Here is an 18,572-nt window from a genome sequence, read left to right as displayed (position 1 = left end):
TTGTTTTGCGAAATACTTGGTTCTGAAATGTCAATTGCGCATTCCAGCAATATGTTATTCCCAGATAACAACCGCCAAAATTGAATAACACACTGCTCATCCAGGTACTACGAGTTATCTTGACTGGTGCTACTTATATGCTTAACGCTGCCGTTTACTGTCTGGTGTCATCGTGTGACTGAAACACTTAACCACCACGGGTTACAATGGAAGAAGACTTCAAGGTGTTTTACTCATGATTTACTCACCCTTATGTCATCCTAGGTGTATATGACATTATTATATTTAGTTATATATTATCCTGCAGTTCAATCTTACGTATCTTGAATTGCGTACGTATCTTGAATTACGTATCTTGAATTGCGATAAGGCACTTTCAACACTTTCCAGGGAAGGCGATCGGCCGGAGCTTTAAATTTTAAATATGGACATTTTTCTTCGAGAGCAAGCTGCGAGAACTCCCAAACCTTGGCTGCGAGAACTAAATGACGTCATTTTGTTCTCGGAGCCCTGGGAGCGAGAACTTTTTTCTCTGATCTTGCGGAGTATGTTGCAGCCTTTAACAGTGAGAAGATTGAGATGATGCTCATTGGTTCACCCCACCAGCTATGTAAAGCTAGGTGGGTTACCTTAACTGTTGATGATTACATTTTGGAGCATCAAACTAAAGTTAAGATTTTTTTTTTATTATTTTTTTTTTTAATCAATCTAAAATTTGAGTTGCATCTTTTTTTTTTCATCTTAGAAATATTGCCAAAAGTTCTTCTAATGCTTTATTGTTCTGGTGCTGAGTATTTGAAGGCTTTTGTGTTTAGCTGTATTGATTATTGTAATGCTATGTTGGCTGGAGTGTCAAAAGCTAACCTAAACAAGATATAGGTAGTTCTGGGGGTATTTCAGAAAGCAAGGTTAACTTACCGTCACATATACCTTGAACTCAATTAACCCAAACCTTGTTTACTCAAGGTATGCTGGTTCCAAAAACGCATTCCGGAAATTAGTTCAGGTTACATAATCTACTTAGTGCACAGCGCCACCTATTGGGTAGTTGTGCAATAATGTTTTCTTTTAATAAGTAATCTTATTCACTGAAAATAAAGATTATGTTGTTTGTATGATGATAATTAATTGAATGCAGATCCATGTGTAAGATGACAATAAAATAAATAATAAATATATTTTAAATGAATTAACATTTAAACATCACCTTGTTATACTAGAGATTAAGAATTAATATATAATATTGTATATAATATTATATACTGTAATTGTAACTATATAACAAATTTAGTTTAGTATAACTATATTAATTATCTAAAACACATCTGAATACCTCTTTATCATGACCAGGTTATGTTCAGCCATTGGTAAACACCAATTTTGTACCATTGGTAAACACCAATACAGCTGTCAAGATCTTCTACATTGAAGAGGCTACAGTGGAAAAGGCTATACAGCAGATGCCACAACGACTCCCCGCTGTACCATGCACTATGCGGATTCACCAGGTCATCACGCAAGCACCAGGGAGACTGACATACCGTGATGTGAGCTGCCTGTGTTCAACAAGACAGATTCTGCAATGTCAGTGTTACCAAGCTCAGACCTTCGACTTCAAATTCAACTCTGCTGTTCCTGCATTGCAGAACAACCAGACCTTGAAGTACAGGGGGACAGAGATGACATTGTTGGTCAGTGGTTTGTCATCAGATATGACGATAAGGGTTTACCCTGGAATCATTGTTGAAATGAGTGAGACACATGTTCATGTTAAGTGCATACACAGAGTGGGACACAATTGGTATTGCTGGCCAATGCGAGAGGATGCGCTCTGGTATCCATTTGAGGATGTGCTCAGGTTGATTCCTGTGGGAAGATATTGCCAAATCATATCTTCATGGCTTAGGACATGCGCACGCACACACAATAACAAACACATGGCACAAGCACACTGTCAAGCACACACATAAAGACACACACGCACAGATAAAGACACACACACACGCACACAAACAAACACACACACACACACAGACAGACACACGCACACACATATTACTTGATTGAGCTTGACAAAGTCATTTAAAAACAAACCATAATTGGCCATGTTCTTAGGTTAGAAAATGGGGAGTGTGTTCTGTGTCCACCGGTTTCTTGGGTGCCTTGAAGTTGGAAGGTCTGCCAATGTTTTACATGGGTTCTGACATATGAATGTTTTTGAGATACAACTGTTTGCACTATTAAAATGTTACTATTATTTTTTGTTCAATACAATGCACTACTGTATTTCATTCCACAAACAAGATTTTCAAAATGTTTACATGGTGGAATTTTTGTGTAAGTGCTGTTTTTGATACTTTTGTTGCAACATGTCCTCCAACCAATACGCCTATATAGGTCGTTTGTCACTTCTTTGAAATACGACCCATAGGAATGTTTACTCAAGTTGCGCCCCTATCGACAGTATTTTAATTAATTAAATACGACGCACAGGATCGTATTCTAAAGTTGTGCTCCTATTGACAGCAGGACACTTTCATTTTAAAGCATTTTTCCCTTTTATCTGCTTAATATTTCAGGTTTTGCATAGCTTAATTGGTAAAAAATTGCCCTTTACAACAACCCTTGTGATCATGCAATCGTGAGTTCGATCCCAGGGAACACATGTGCTCATAAAGTGTGTATGCACTATAAATTACTGGGTAGGTTTAGGGATGGGGTGGGTGTAGTTGTAAATGTAAAAAACAAATATTTTTGCTAAATGGAAATATGACAAATGGTGGTATAAAGTCCAGACATTGCATTAAAATGAACACGCATTTTGGTTGGTAACAACAGTCATACGTCATTTCATGACATCAGACGTAACACGACACTGTCATTATTTTTAATTATTGATTGGTTGCCTAGCAACGAGGGGGAGAGGACGCTGGCGTTGTCTGTTCGCCGCTTTTCCACCCGATTTTAGTTTATATACGTTAATTATAAACTTTATTTTAATTTTATTTTTTGTCAGTAACTAGTACATTCAGTCAGTGCTAATTTTGGGACATATTGCTTGGCTCTTATCGTCTCGGATAACTCTTCTCGGCTGTTGACAGTTGGCTGTTGACAGTTGGCAGTTTGAATGGACTCCCTCATGACAGGAGGACTTTTATACATCTAAAACCTTTTTTGTACGGATTTTTACGGTTTTTCTCCTAATTTCAAAGACTTTTACTCACCCCTGCTATCTCTTCTAACATCGGCTGTTTGCTGAAATTGCTGGGAGTTGCCGCATACACTCTGCTATGGTATGGACCATCATCTCGCTGTGCCTGACAGTGTTCCAGCTCTGTGTTTCTATAATGCATAGCGCTAGTCAAAACCTTCCAGCGGCCGTCATGAAGCTTAAATATTCCATCCCACAGCTGCTAAATTTCAACGACCGCACATTTCCGGCGTGCATCGCGGTCATTAAGGAACTTGGACTTCTGCGCAGACGGCGTTACATCCATAGAGGCTCTCGTCGCGGGCTAGTTTATCATCAGCCTGAAAACTCTGCATCAGCCATACCATCCATCTGGACCTCCGTCGCACATCTGCCGCGTCATCACAACAGTTTTGCTCTCCGTTTTGGCAACACGGGAAACACGGGAATCACCGCGAGATCTCACCAATCTAAACTGGATTGCACGGGAAACACCGCGAGATCTTTTAGCACAGCGCATGACAGAAAACGTGGAGTGGATTTTAGTGTTTTACGGCCAATAACGAGATTCACCACCCCATCAACGCTCAAAATAGAACTCTTTAATGCACAATCCCTCACAAATAAGTCATCTTTCATCCAAGACCACATCATTGATAAGAGATTAGACCTTATGTGCTTAATGGAAACATGGCATCAGCCTGCAGTTTACGCAGCACTTAATGATGCCTGTCCTCCTGGTTACAGCTATCTGGAGAAAGCCCGCTACACTGGTCGTGGTGGTGGCTTAGCTGTAATTCATAGACAATCATTGGAGCTGTCTTTTCTCCCTCTGCCCACAGTGTCATCATTTGAATACCTTGCTTTTAAATGTAAACCCCCTTTTTCGTTGACAATACTGCTCATTTATCGGCCCCCAAAATCAAATTCAGTTTTTATCTCTGAGATGCATGACTTTCTCACAACACTCTGCTCTACTTCTGCCAACATTTTAATATTAGGAGATTTTAATATTCATGTAGATACCCCCTCCTGCCACCTGGCAGCTGAGTTTCTGCAATTATTGGACTGCCTCAATCTCCAACAGCATGTGGATGGACCCACTCATTCTAGGGGGCACACTCTGGACTTGGTCATTTCCAACTCTCCTCATATTAGAAACCTCTTGGTGTATGATCTGGGTGTGTCTGACCACCAGGCCATCTCATTGGAGCTGCCACGCCCCTCTTCCCTTACCAAAGATTCCCGTCAAATTTGCTTCAGGAACCTGAAAAAGATTAACCAAGACTCTTTAACTACAGACCTTCAGCAATTCTCCTCTGTTGATCTCTCCTCAGTCTCTGAGTCGGTTGACTTCTACAACAAGTCTCTGAGCAGCCTTCTAGATCTTCACGCACCTGTCATAACTAGAATGGTCACCTTCTCGCGCTCAGCACCCTGGTACACCAGCGAACTGCGGAAGATGAAGACGGTTGGGCGCGTACTTGAGAGGCGTCTCAAGCTCTCAGGACTCACTGTTCATAGGCAAGCCTATAGAGATCATCAGAAGGCCTACGCAAGGTGTTTAAGAGATGCTCAGTCACAGTTCTACTCTAGCATCATCAACAATAACCCTGGAAACTCCAAGAAGCTTTTCTCCACTATTAATCACATCCTCAAACCGCAAACTCACTCTTTTTCAGAAGCCACAGAAGAGAGGTGCAATAAGTTCATGACCTTTTTTAGGAACAAAGTAGACAACATCCACTTGCTCCTATCTAGCACCTCCGCTCTGCCTGTCCCGTCTGTTGATCCACAGCCAGGGACCTTCCAACATCTCTGCTGCTTCTCCATCATCACACAGCTCGAGGTTGAGGACATCATCAGAAAAATGAAACCATCCACCTGTGCACTGGATCCTTTTCCTACAGCCTTGGTAAAATCTAACCTCAGTGTCTTAAGTCCATTCATTACCAAGATTATTAATAATTCCCTCCGGGCTGGCCATGTTCCTTCATCTCTTAAAACTGCTATCATCAGACCACTTCTGAAAAAACCTACTTTAGACCCAGATGTTAATGACAACTACAGGCCCATCTCCAACCTCCCATACCTCTCTAAGGTGCTGGAAAAAGTTGTTGCTGCACAGCTTCAGGTCCATTTGGAGCATAACCATCTTTACGAGAAATTTCAGTCTGGTTTCCGCTCAGGACACAGCACAGAAACAGCTTTGGTCAGGGTCACAAACGATCTTTTGATGGCGGCAGATGCTGGTTCCCCATCCCTTCTCATCCTCCTGGACTTAACTGCAGCTTTCGATACAGTTGACCATAACATCCTCCTTCACCGTTTACATTCCACCATTGGTCTCTCTGACTCGGTCCACAACTGGTTTTCTTCTTATCTCACTGGGAGAACTGAATATGTTGCGTTAGGAGAAGCTACATCCCTGTCACACAATGTCACCTGCGGTGTCCCTCAAGGCTCTGTGCTCGGACCCACCCTGTTCATACTCTACATGCTCCCCCTTGGCCGTCTCATCAACCGGCATGGGATTTCTTTTCACTGCTATGCTGATGACACTCAACTTTACTTTAGGACAAGTTCATCTCCCTCTGCTGACCTCACACCATCCACTTTGATCACTTGCCTGGATGAGATAAAGGCGTGGATGAAGCAAAACTTTCTGCAGCTAAACAGCTCCAAAACTGAAGCTATCCTAGTCGGCACTCCACTTCAGGTCCAGAAGTCCGTTATCACCAGCATTGCTTTCTCTGATCAGGTCATTCCTCTTTCCACTTCAGTCACGAATCTGGGGGTCAGAATGGAATCACAGCTTACTTTTGAAGCGCACATCAAACACCTGTGTAAGACCTCCTTCTTCCACCTCAGAAACATTGCCAAACTTCGTCCCATTCTATCACTGGCTGATGCGGAGAAGCTTGTCCATGCCTTTATCTCCTCCAGGCTGGACTACTGCAATGCGCTCCTTATTGGCATCCCTAGCAAAAATCTCCAGAGGCTGCAGTGTATTCAGAACAGCGCTGCTAGGATCCTCATGAGGGTGCGCAAATACGACCATATCACCCCCATTCTAAAATCACTCCACTGGCTTCCTGTGTCGTTCAGGATCGAGTACAAGATCTCTCTCCTTACCCACCAGTGCATCCATGGTGATGCTCCCTCCTATCTCAAGGAACTCCTCACCACACAAACAGCCACTCGTAACCTCCGCTCTGTTTCGCTGTATCGCCTCAAAACTCCCACAGCCAATCTCCGTACTATGGGGGATCGGGCATTCTGCTCTTCAGCCCCCAGTCTGTGGAATGCTCTCCCTGACCACCTGCGGACTCCACAGACTATAGATACTTTTAAGCGTGGTCTTAAAACCCACCTTTTTAGCAGAGCTTTTAATTGACTTTTAATGGACTTGCTACTTGTTTAATTTATTTTATTTTATTTTTCGGTTTTATTTATTTATTGTTGTTGATTGTTTTGTTTTTGTTTTTAAATTCTGTAGCACTTTGAGATTTTGTTTAATATAAAGTGCATTATAAATAAAATTTATTATTATTATTATTATTATTATTATTATTTGTACGCCAGCTAGAGGGCGCATGACGTTAAAACGTAAATATAAGTCGTAATAAGGTGCTTGAAAAACGACCTATAGAGTCGTATTTTTTTGTAGGACAGGTTGTTTTGTTGTTGTTGCTGTTGTTGTTTTTATGTTAGGATCTCTTGCTTATGATATATGTGCTTGTAAATAAAGTTGTGATTGATCCTTGTAAACTGATGTGCATCTGTATTTCTCCTTTATGTCATGAAATATTCAACAGGTCTTGATTAAATGCAATAAAAGATTAGCTAACGTATAATAATTTATATAGTTTAGGATTGTTTTTGTTAAATACATCATCCTACTTTGTCATGTCCAGTCAACTATGTTACTTTTCATAACTATGATACATACTGGGCTGTCAATTAAGTTATGATTATGTTGTTTTTTTAAATATATGTATTTTAATGGTTCCCTAATCTCCAAGTAAATATTTAGAAACTGAGTACCTGTCAAATATATACCTCAGCATTATTTAATGAAGAAAATTATCATGAATTAAGCAGTTTGGAAACATACAGGCTGGTTACTTCAGTACTTGAAATTTGGGGTTTCAGTAAAAAAATCTGACAGAAAATACACAATGATAAAAGCTATAGCATTGCATTATAAATATAATCTGTTATGAAAACACCCAACATGTCATAAAGAACACAGACAAACCATATATTGTTGCGATTGTTTCTTTATTGTCTTCAAACGTGTCTATCTGCATGTTATAGCGATCTCTGGGAGGTTTGTTTATGTCAGGGAGCTCAATGTCACATGGTTTGTCTGTTCTTCATGTGCCATATATGGACTTAATGTTCACTAGTACAGCTTGTCAGCACTCTCCGGCTGCGAGTATGAACTGAAAACACAGCACATCAGAGTATACAGCGCTCATAATGATATATTTGCGGGTTTTGGGTAAAGATTGAATAAATAATACTTCTTTTTATAGAAATTTGACTCAAACATATGAGAATCTATCAATATTTCTCCACAACTGCACACATTTGAAGTAAAGCCCTGAGGGATGTTGTTTTGTCTTGAGTCTTCATGAGGACCACAAAGGAGTTTCGCCGGTTTTCATATTCATAACTTCTGGTACATATTAACACATTATGGTCACTATAAGATATTGAGAATAAAACAGAGGTAAAATATTGAAACTGATGTATAGTTTGTCAAGGTAATTACTTACATCTGACAGTAATTTTGAACTAATTTAAGCAAAAAGAGCGTCAGTGCGTCCTCGTCCTCGCTGAGCTTAACAGGTTTTAACTTAACATTACAACCCAAAATTGGGGCCGAGGACAGCTCCCTGGCCAATAACTGCACAAAGGCCCGAACTGCTACCTCGACTTGGGGCGACAGACTCGCTAGCTTATGTTGAACATTGCACAATTACAATACATACGGTTAACATTAACAATTAAACATCTCATAACAAGGAGATAACTAGCTAAACACGTTAAGTTATACTTACCGCTCCTCTGTCGTTGCCAGAAGCCATGTCTTCAGGTCTCAACCAACTGACTGACAGACAGACAGAACAGAACTCCGCTCGCGCCCACCACCTGTATATCGAGACGTGTGAACGCGTTCTTGTGATTGGCTAAAACAAGGGAGATATCTGATTGGTTGCTGACCATTCCCTGTTTAAAAAGGACATTTGTGTGTTGAGCCAAGTCAGGGGAGTCTCAAAATTCACACACAAATGCAGTGAAGTTCACAGACCGCAACCAGTTTGTAAATCAAGATATATTTGTGTGTGCATCAGAAATACAATTTTGAATCTTGCCCTGTGTATTTCTGAATCTTGAGAGCGCATTTGTAAATTTTCTTTGCATTTCTGAATTTTGTGTGTATTTCTGAATTTTGTGTGCATTTATGAATTTTGTGTGCATTTATGAATTTTGTATGCATTTGTGAATCTTCTGTGCTTTTTAAATTGTGTGTGTGCATTTGTGATTTTTTTGTGCATCCGGTATCCTGTGTGTGCATTTATAAATCATGTGTGTGCAATTGTGAATCCTGTGTGTGCATATGTGAATGTAGTGTGTGTATTTACCTTTATTGAGACTGATTTAGCTCCATATTTGTTAGTTCTCGCATCTTCTGAGCAGAACTTTTTTTCTTGTGGGTGTCCGGGAACTATTGTGTGATTGGTCAGACATTTACGGGGTTAATGCAGAGAAACAGCGATGTGCAGGACCTGCTTTTCTTTTGAAGTATGGAATGTCCTAGTTAGAACAAACTTTTTTCTTGTTCTTTGCCACCTCGAGAAAAAAAAATGTATTTGCAGAGTATGTTCTATGAGTCTCGGGGAATAATTAATTTAAATGGGACTCATATTCATGAGTCTATGAATGTGACTCGCTGGTTGTACATTAATTATTAACTTTATAACTTGACTTTTAATCCTGTTATTATCAAAGTCGATTTCAGTCATCCAGATTTTCCTCTCGTCTCGCGAGTGGAAAATGAGATTTCTTCTTCAAATATCAATGTTACAAACATTAATCTGTTTGATCAGGACAAATAATATTTCATAAGTTTGTACAATTTGTATTACTGAAATAGTAACACGAAAATCAAGCTTAATTTGTAGCTAAGATCTTACGTCATCAGTGACTTCAAATTTATGAGCAAGGCATTCACTTTAATGAAATTATTGGGTTTTAATAAACACTAGAGTATACAAAACTACGATTTCACACAGGGTAAAACATGCATATATGTGGGTAACAAAACAACATACAGGGAAAAATCTAAACTTAACGAATAAAACAAATGTAACAGAATGAGAGTGAGGGTGAGAGAGAGAGAGAGAGCGAGAGAGAGAGATTGAGGGAGAGAGAGAGAGATTGAGGGTGAGAGGGAGAGAGAGATGGAGACAACTTTTATCACGCAGATCTTTCCAAGAGGCCCCAAATTGATTCATTCTATTCCCGTAAACAGGAACGTTCAAGACAACTTTTAAACGCAGTTTGATTGCGAAATAGAATACTTGCTTTGAGTGGTCTTATGTGTGTGGTCTGTCGCAGTTTCTCAGTCTCTTTAAGGCAGTGAAGCTCGGATGGAGTTGGAGGAGTTGGTCTTGAGTGCAAAGTTGGTCTTGACTCTCCGTCTCTCTTTGGCGGAATGCCAGCTCTCGTGTTCAATCGTTCATCTCTTCAGTGTGGCGGAATGCGCACGCCACGGAAGTGCGGGTCTCTCTTTGGCGGAATGCGCCTTGTCCGTGGTCAGTCTCAGCCTTTATAGGTCTCAGATAGGCTAAGTTGATTCAATCAGTAGCAGAGTGGGTCACAAGACTTCCTTTGTTCTTATTGAAAGCCCCCACCTCCTCGTGACTCAATCAAAAAGGGGTGAGGTATTAAGAACCCATCGTTCTTTCTTTTCTCGGAAAGTGTATAGTTTCATATTGATGCCGTTGGTTGAAATTTGAACACAATATTCTGTACCGTTGGGTCCCTGCGATGGTAATGACACTATGCATGATATTATTGACATTCAAGAATGCAGAGATACAGAATTTATAGTGACTAGCATACAGAATTTGATTTTACAGGCAGTAAAAATCCTAGCTATTTCAAATACATCATATAAAGACCTTACATCAACACAATACATATATTTGGTACATTGAAGAGGTAATTTAATCTAGATGTCTGTATATTGCTGATCTGTGTTTTTTACAGTAGTCTCTCTGTGTATGTGTGTGTGTATGGGTCAGAGGTCGAAAGGAGGGGGGGTTGCAGTGACGTGTTGCTCTGAGCCCAAAAAGGCCTTAGGTGTTATCAAGTCAGCACAAACGATCCTCTTGGTTTGGGGATTACAATGTGGCTTCTCATCTGTTAATCAGTCGTATAGTTGCAATACAAGGGACTTTTTGTAGGGTGATTAGATCATCCCAGGCGTGATTATCGGAGCTCTGGTCATCCGGTCATATGATTAAATATTAACGGGATTAGTTTACCATCCGCCATTATCGCTACAGTTCCAAAATGTATTTTTTGTTGTTATATTAGGCCACATCCAGACTAGGGGAGCCTGGTTTGGAGGTGCTGTTATGGTGGCCCAGTGTATTTGAGGGGGGGGGGGGGGGGGGGGGGGGGGGGGGTGTCTGTTGGTGGTGCTCACTGGCAGCGCTGGAGCGGCTCCCGGACATAGACCATAGTGTCCCTCCACAATAACTGGATTGCCTGGTCTAATCGGTCTCATCAATATCATGTTATATAGTACTTTGAATTTCTAATCCTAACATTACATCTATTATTATTACTGTTATTATTGTCATGTGTATTATAGCTAATGCTATCACTAATAGCTACTATCACTACTACTATTACTATCACTACTACTATTACTATTAGGTACTATTACTATCACTACTATTATTACTATTAGGTACTATTACTATCACTACTATTAGGTACTATTACTATCACTACTATTATTACTATTAGGTACTATTACTATCACTATTATTATTACTATTAGGTACTATTACTATCACTACTATTATTACTATTAGCTACAATCAATACTACTATTACAATAATTACAATTATTACTGTCACAACTACTGATACTTTTAGCTATCACTACTACCACCATTACTGTTACTACTACAGTTATTTTTTATTATTTTTTGTTATGAATACTACCTCAAGTATAAATGTATTACTATTACTATAAACATCTCAGATTACCCTTATCCCTTAATATCCCATTGCTTAAACTTACCAAATATACCTGCATACATCACTATATTTATATTCAGTTGTTTTGTTTGTTTTTTTGTTTTTGTTTTTTTTTTGCTTCCTCTCTGTTTGTTATTGTATTGTTTTTGTTTTTCTTTGTTGGTTTTCCTCTCTATTTGTTATTGTTTTGTTTTTCTATCCACTATAAATGTATGTATGTCTATGATCACTTGCATTGTTTAAGCTACTATAATTTGTTAATTTGCAAAAAAAAAGAAAAAAACAAATACCATTTTTTATTTGGTGCTTACATGATTACTAATTAACCTTATTTGTCACTGTTTATAATTAATTAGTAATACCAAATAATCATGTAATTATAATAGATCATTTAATCTGGACAAACAAAACATGCTTGTGAAGTGAAAAATTTAAATTTCCTAATCCATCATATCAAATATCATTAAATTAATGTGATGATACAATTAAATTGTTTTATTTTCTGATTATACCTCTAAATATACTGTGATTGTTTTGTCCAGTTAGAGTCCTCTGATGAGTTTAATGATTCACAGAATTAAAGCATTTCACATGATGCAACATCCGCTGCGGCGGCCGCCGCCTGAAGGGCGTGTCTTCGCTTGCTGTATGCTCTGCATCTGTTCTTGGTGTTGCTTCATCATCATAGCCATAGACTGCTCATGTCTCTTGTTGGAGTTTTCTAACATCTCTAGGTACTGTCTATTATTGTTTTTCTGGGCTTCAATGTTTTGTTTCTCGAACTCTTTCATCTCCAGGCTCATCCTATCTGCTTTTTCATTAAAACCCTTCTCCAAAAGAGCCTTCTGCTCCCTCAGTTTATTGTCCATGGCACGCTGCGTCTCCTCTCTCTGCTGCCTCAACTCCATTTCCATCTTCTCTTTCATCTGTCTCATTCTCTCTTCATTACTCTTTTTCTCTGCTTCCATCTTCTCTTCTAGCAGTCTCTGCTTCTCCTCTTTAGCTTTGATCTTCTGCTCCAAGAGGGCTGCTTTCTCTATTTCCTCTGGTTATTTATTTACATAAAAAAGAAAGAAGGAAACAGATGCTTCAAAGACAAAAGAAGATTCAAACTAGAATCTTTTAAGAGGCTATTTTGCTGTAGCATACTCCGTTTGCAGTGCGTATACGGTGCATATTTTTTCCCGTACCCATGTAAACGGATTACAACTTTCAACCTGCATGCGGATGCGGTCTGGTGATCCGTTCCAGGAGCGATGCATATACAGCAGTGTGGTGATCGTTTCCGCAGAGTCTATTTTTTGCTCTGCTGCATGTGCTGAATTAACGTGCATTTTTCACATTCAAATAAACATGTATTGACGCGAAAATCTAGTCATTTCACCACAGATGCATATCATTTATAATTCTACTCTGTTTCAAAATCATCACATGGCTTTTTGCCTCGGGCAAAGCAAGGAAAACAACACCATACCTGGGATTTAGCTAAATAAGGAGACATAACCCAGATAGCATTGTGACATTGATTCAATGTTGAAATTCCATCAGAATCATCATTTTGGTTGAGGTTGAAATTTCAATGCTAAGTAATATTGGATCAATGTTGAAAATTCAATGCTAAAACCATACTGGACCAATGTTGAAAATTCACTGCTAAATAATATTGGATCAATGTTGATAATTCCATGCTTTTCAGTGTTGAAAAGACAAACATTGAATCAATGCTGATGTTTGGTCAGCTTAATTCTCCACTGGTGAGGCTTACGATCAATCTATCTGTCACATTATTCAACATGTTAAGGCAAGTCCAAATCAATTGGCTACATTTGTGTGAATGTGAGCACATTTTTTATCCTCAAAGGATACGATGAGTACACCAACGAGTGTGTGGATTAACAAAGAATACATAAATGTAAATTTTATAATTGTAAGCCTTTCTCTAACCTTTTTCTGGAAGAGTTAAAATTTTATGTGTTTGATTTCTGACTCTTCCAATAAGAAAGCTGTAAAAACTATGAATCTTTTTAAAAGGTATATTATTTTCCTGCTTACTGGCATGTAATGTTGTCATTCTGTGTTTCATGTTATTATAATAAAAAATGTAAAAAAACAATTTAAAAAAACAAAGAACTTCTACCATAAATTTAGCCTATCAGTTTTAAATAAATAAAAATGTAGGCTATTATTATTATATAAATCATGTAGAATGTACATGCATTTCATTATTTATCTAAAGAATACAGGGTTAAAGAAGAATTTAGAATATGTGTCCCTATCATAGACTGTAATAAAATATGGACGTAGTGTCTGTGACGTCACCCATAGGATTCCGATAAGCCGTTCTGAAGCGTAAAGTAGGGGCGAGCTGGGCGTTGCCATCTTGTGAGCGAGTCATCCCGTGTCACTCCCGGATAACAGAAAATGGGCAAAAAGGCGGGATGTGCGCGGAGCTGAGGTGACGCAATGACTATAAACGGCAGATAAATGTAACCACGCCCTTAATTAAGCAGAACTTTAAGGCTTTATATAACGTAAACGAATGAGTTATAAAAAAAATCACTCCCCTCACAGTTGTCATGAAGATCAAAATTAGCCTCATAGGCGAAAACCACAATTTGTACCAAGCTGTAAACATGTTTTTTTCTGCTTTAAAGTTGAGAATTTTAACATGGGGCTCAATGAGATTCTGCTCCCTTCTGGAGCCTGCCTCTAGTGGCCAGTTGAGGAATTACAGTTTACATTACTTCCGTATTGGCTTCAAGAGAGATCGCGGGAGGTTGCCACTTGGTCCCTATCGAATGCGCCACTATCCAATCCAGTAGGTGGCGGTAATGCACCTTCAAGACAACCACCACTCAGCTCAAAGCAAGCGCCGCTGAACAGACTTCAATCGCGAAAAAGAGACACAGGACAACGGCCGTGTTTTTTAGAGGTAAGTGGCCTACAAAAATATATTTATAAAATTCATCTCAATTTTAATTTAGTGCTTTTATTCATCTTTATGTTTTACAACTTGTGTGCTTCTCCTGAGCGAGTCAGAGTGAACTGCAATGTTAATAGACCTTTTTCACACTTCCGCATTTTTAACCGGAAGTTAGTTAAGGACGTGCAAAGACACTTCCTGTTACCGTAGTAGTAGCTAGCAGGAAATGCAAAAATGAGTGAGTCAAAAAACAGGAGTTTTTGTTGTGTCCCGGATGTTCGTGTTGTACCCCAAAACAACCATACCTGTCTTTTCACTCATTTCCGTCTGATCAAGCAACAAGAAATTTGTGGATTCATGCTATTAGAAGAGAAGAAGTGCCGAATTTGAAAAGGCAGCATTTAAGTCTGTAGCAGACACTTTGCCAAGAAGGATTACTCCGGTGGAACAACCATCAGTCGCCTTAAAAGTGGTGTCGTCCCAAGCCTTTTCCCTTGGAACAACTTTACAGTACCACTCAATAGGGAGTCTGTAATTTGAAAGAGTGAACATACGTCAGCTTGTCCCCTCCCAGGCGGATGACAACGGTGCAGCTGCTAAAATGGATCACGATTATGTGACACCCACCCGCAGGTAAGGTTTAAATAACGTCTAAACATTACAGGTATTACAAATATAAATGTACACATCATTTGCAAGTTTTCTTGCCATATTGACGCTTTTTATTGTTAGGCTTTGCAAAACATGTTTTAAGTGGTTTAAAATGTGATTCATCAGCATCCTCTAATGGTATTTATGGTGTCTGCGAAATTTGTAGCCTTTGTCCAGTTCATTGGTCTTGGTGGAGGAATTTGCGTCAAAAAAGGCTCAGAGAAAACACTGCCGGTATACATTTTGCCGAGTATGAGCGCGAAGCAGAACAACGCCTACACGTCAGTGACATATTTCCGTTTTTTTGTGAAAAAGGTCTATAATAGTCACATGAACGCCCTCGTAAGTTACACAACCAACGGCCAGGATAATCTTAATATATTGAGTTTCAGTTTGTTTTTCACCAAACCATATCATATTTGTATTCATTTTTTTTCCCTTAAGATTGGCATATACACTGTGAATTGCGTCCGAATTCTAACTCGTGCAACTCTTTTTTTTTTGTCGTGCGTCGTTTGTTTTGAGGTGTTCATCTATTTTATGAGATGATTTTAGTATTAAGATGATTAATCTGTGCGTGCAACAAGTAAAATGTGCATTTGTGGAAACGGTGTTGCGCATGCATTCATTGACTTGTGAGTCGATCCTATTTGATTCATTTGGATTTTGAGACCATATAGGATCGACTCACAAGTCAATGAATGCATGCGCGGCGCGGATCCACAAGCGTATCTCGTTGCACGCACAGATGAATCATTTTGAATCATCCTATATTCGTCCAGTGTATAAACGAGAGGCGATCGGAAGGTTAGATGAATTTCTGGCTTGTCAGTAATTGTGTTCGCCACTCGTGAGAGTATCTCACAGCTGAAGCAGAACTAGAACTGATTGACCTGTTAGCACGGTGAGGGGAAATACAATCAGCTCGTAGCTCTGCTTCAGCTGCGAGATATCGTCACGAGAGCAGATCACAATTACATCATTACAGTTTAATCTTTAATGCAGCAAGAAAAAAGAAAAGAGTGCGATCTTTAAGTTCTGTAGGCAGCTATATCAAACTGCAGAAATTTAGTAAACAGTTGTGCCTCCAGTTCGTGTTGTAAATGGAAAAAAAATCTCTTCCAAATCACCATGTAGCCTAAACAGCTCCTCTTTTATTTTCTTAATTTAGCTATTTGGTCATTCATTTACTTGTTTCATTTTCACACTTTATTTATTTACTATTAAATACAATAATATTATTAGATAAAACACCGGATATAGTCACTTTGCTTTTTCATTCATTGTGTGTCTGCAGGTCCTTTAAAATCTATACTAAAATGCATTAATAGTCCTGAATTTAATGTTACCGTTTTAACTGGGATATCAAGATTTTAGTAAAATTTCAAGTTTCACTTTATTTTGTAGTAGGCTAAATTTGTAATGTATAATTAATCACATTTCCAAATATTTACTAACTTCTTGTTGTTTAGATGCTGTGAATGCTGATAAAAAGAGGCATCAGAGTTGATCTTTGCTGGGACGGTGCAAAACTGGCTCCATTACAACCTGAAAGGCTTCGGGGCATTGCTCATGGTGGAACCCCCTGAGTTTGGAGTATTTTTATTCTTTCTTCTACCTTCTTTCTTTCAGTAGTACTGTGTCATTTCTGTTTAAATTTGTATTTACTTCCATTTTGCAGATGCAAGTTGTCATGTTTTTCCAGGCTCTTCTCATTTGTGTTATAAATTCAGATGTAATTGTTTTAAGTCAATGTGAGATTTCCTGCTGTAACTGTGGGGGCATAAATAAATAAATTTGCATGTAAACTGAAGGATGGTGTTTACTTTGAGTGACTTTTTGATGCAAAATCATATCGACTGCAGCCACACATGGTCTCTGATTAAAATGAATAAAATAAAGAGACAAATTAACGTCCCCGGTTACGTATGTAACCTTAGTTCCCTGAGAACAGGGAACGAGACGCTGCGTCAGCTGACGCTATGGGGGAACGCCTTCAGCGTGACAGGTGTCTGAAATCGCTATCAAATCACAATCCTACTGACCGTCGGCAGCTGGTGATGTCATCACCGTGCGACCAGGAAGTATAAAAAGGCACCGTGCCAACATGACAACATCCGCTTCGTCTGAAGGGACTGTGGGCAGGCACACCTTGAAGCATGGCCATGTGACGCAGCGTCTCGTTCCCTGTTCTCAGGGAACTAAGGTTACATACGTAACCGGGGACGTTCCCTTTCGAAAGGGAACTCGCGCTGCGTCAGCTGACGCTATGGGGAACGATATACCCACGCCGCCATGCTGAGGGGAGTGCACGCCCCTTACTGGCAGTGAGAACTGCCTGGACGAGTGTTCGCGGAAAGTCTGAACCACTCCCCCTCTAGCCACACAGGCTGCCAGTGACATCATTCCCTACGGTCATAGCCCAAGCTATGTGCCTAAGAGAGAACCTAAACAAGTTTTAACTGAGGTTTCCTACTCTCGGCTTGCTCGAGGGCCTGGGACCTACTACTTCCGAAGGAAGGAGTCCCTTAAGGGAATGTGGCTAGGGGACCCGAGGGCGCCACCAGCCGTCACTAATTCGGGAAAAACCTTCACCGAATGCCACCAGGGAGGCCTCACCTGGCATCACTTCTGTGGGACACCCCAGCTTGGCCAACCCTGTCTGTCAGAACAGAGCCTCCGGACATTGCTCTTACTTATGAGCATCCAGACTGAGGGACTGCAAACTGGCAATGTCCTCCTCAGACCGGAACTCGGAGACGGGAATCCTGGAGAGCAGTACTCAGCTTAGTGCTTCTTACCCTTGCCATCGAGGGGAGTCTCTTCTGCTCGATCCTAGGATCTACTGAGCACATTTATTACAGGGGTGCTCAGGAGGCCTAAAAAAGGCCTATGGACTGATCTACCCGGGAGGCCCCGAGGGGGGGGCCTGCCCGTCTGACCAGACTCAAGCGGCCGTAAGCTCGCAGACGACCCTCAATGAGGGGAGCTCTTAAGCCAGCTTGGTAGGTAACCCATGCTGTAGGCTAGCCAGTTCCCTGTCCTGAAGGGACTGCGCAGCAGAAACGGAGTCTCGTTGTGCTAGGGCACGAGCCCGCCACTGAGTTATACCGGCCCAGGCCGGGACCCAACGGCAGGCAGCCGCTAGCTGTCAGCCCAAAGCCAGTTCTACGTTCCCGCTTAGGGGAACCGTTTCCCCTCCAGGGAGGCCAGGAGGCGCCTCTACCTGGCACCGTTAGTGCTAGCTGTTAAGAGCCGCAGGAAGGTGGCTTTACTGGTTCCTCAGGCTCATGAGGCTATAACGCCAGAAGCCACCTATGCTAATGGCTAGCTTGTCACCGAGACCTGGTCCGGGAATCCCCTCCCAAAAAGGCCCGAAGAGACCTGACAGCATAATACACTGGCCTACCGAGCGTCCCAGCTCGGGGGCTCACCCTCAGGCGGCCTAGAGCGGCCTACTTCCTGCCAGCCAACGTGCAAACTGTCGGGAGCTATTGTGTTCCCGGGGCTTGCCTCCAG

At 40.5% G+C, this 18,572-nt stretch overlaps 1 protein-coding gene and 1 pseudogene across 1 annotated transcript in view; one reads left to right on the top strand and one right to left on the bottom strand.

Moving 5' to 3' along the window:
* LOC137049399 (complement C1q-like protein 4) overlaps window positions 1-18,572 on the top strand; it is a 159,137-nt pseudogene that overhangs the window by 92,896 nt on the left and 47,669 nt on the right.
* LOC137049045 (guanylate-binding protein 4-like) overlaps window positions 12,067-18,572 on the bottom strand; it is a 38,087-nt gene continuing 31,581 nt past the window's right edge. Inside the window, exon 10 of the mRNA XM_067427439.1 lies at window positions 12,067-12,524. Coding sequence (XP_067283540.1) covers window positions 12,067-12,524 — 458 coding nt within the window. The remainder of the gene's footprint in view (window positions 12,525-18,572) is intronic.

Source organism: Pseudorasbora parva, chromosome 20 (assembly GCF_024679245.1).
Source record: "Pseudorasbora parva isolate DD20220531a chromosome 20, ASM2467924v1, whole genome shotgun sequence".
NCBI classification, from domain to species: domain Eukaryota; kingdom Metazoa; phylum Chordata; class Actinopteri; order Cypriniformes; family Gobionidae; genus Pseudorasbora; species Pseudorasbora parva.
This window is presented reverse-complemented; position numbering and strand designations above follow the sequence as displayed.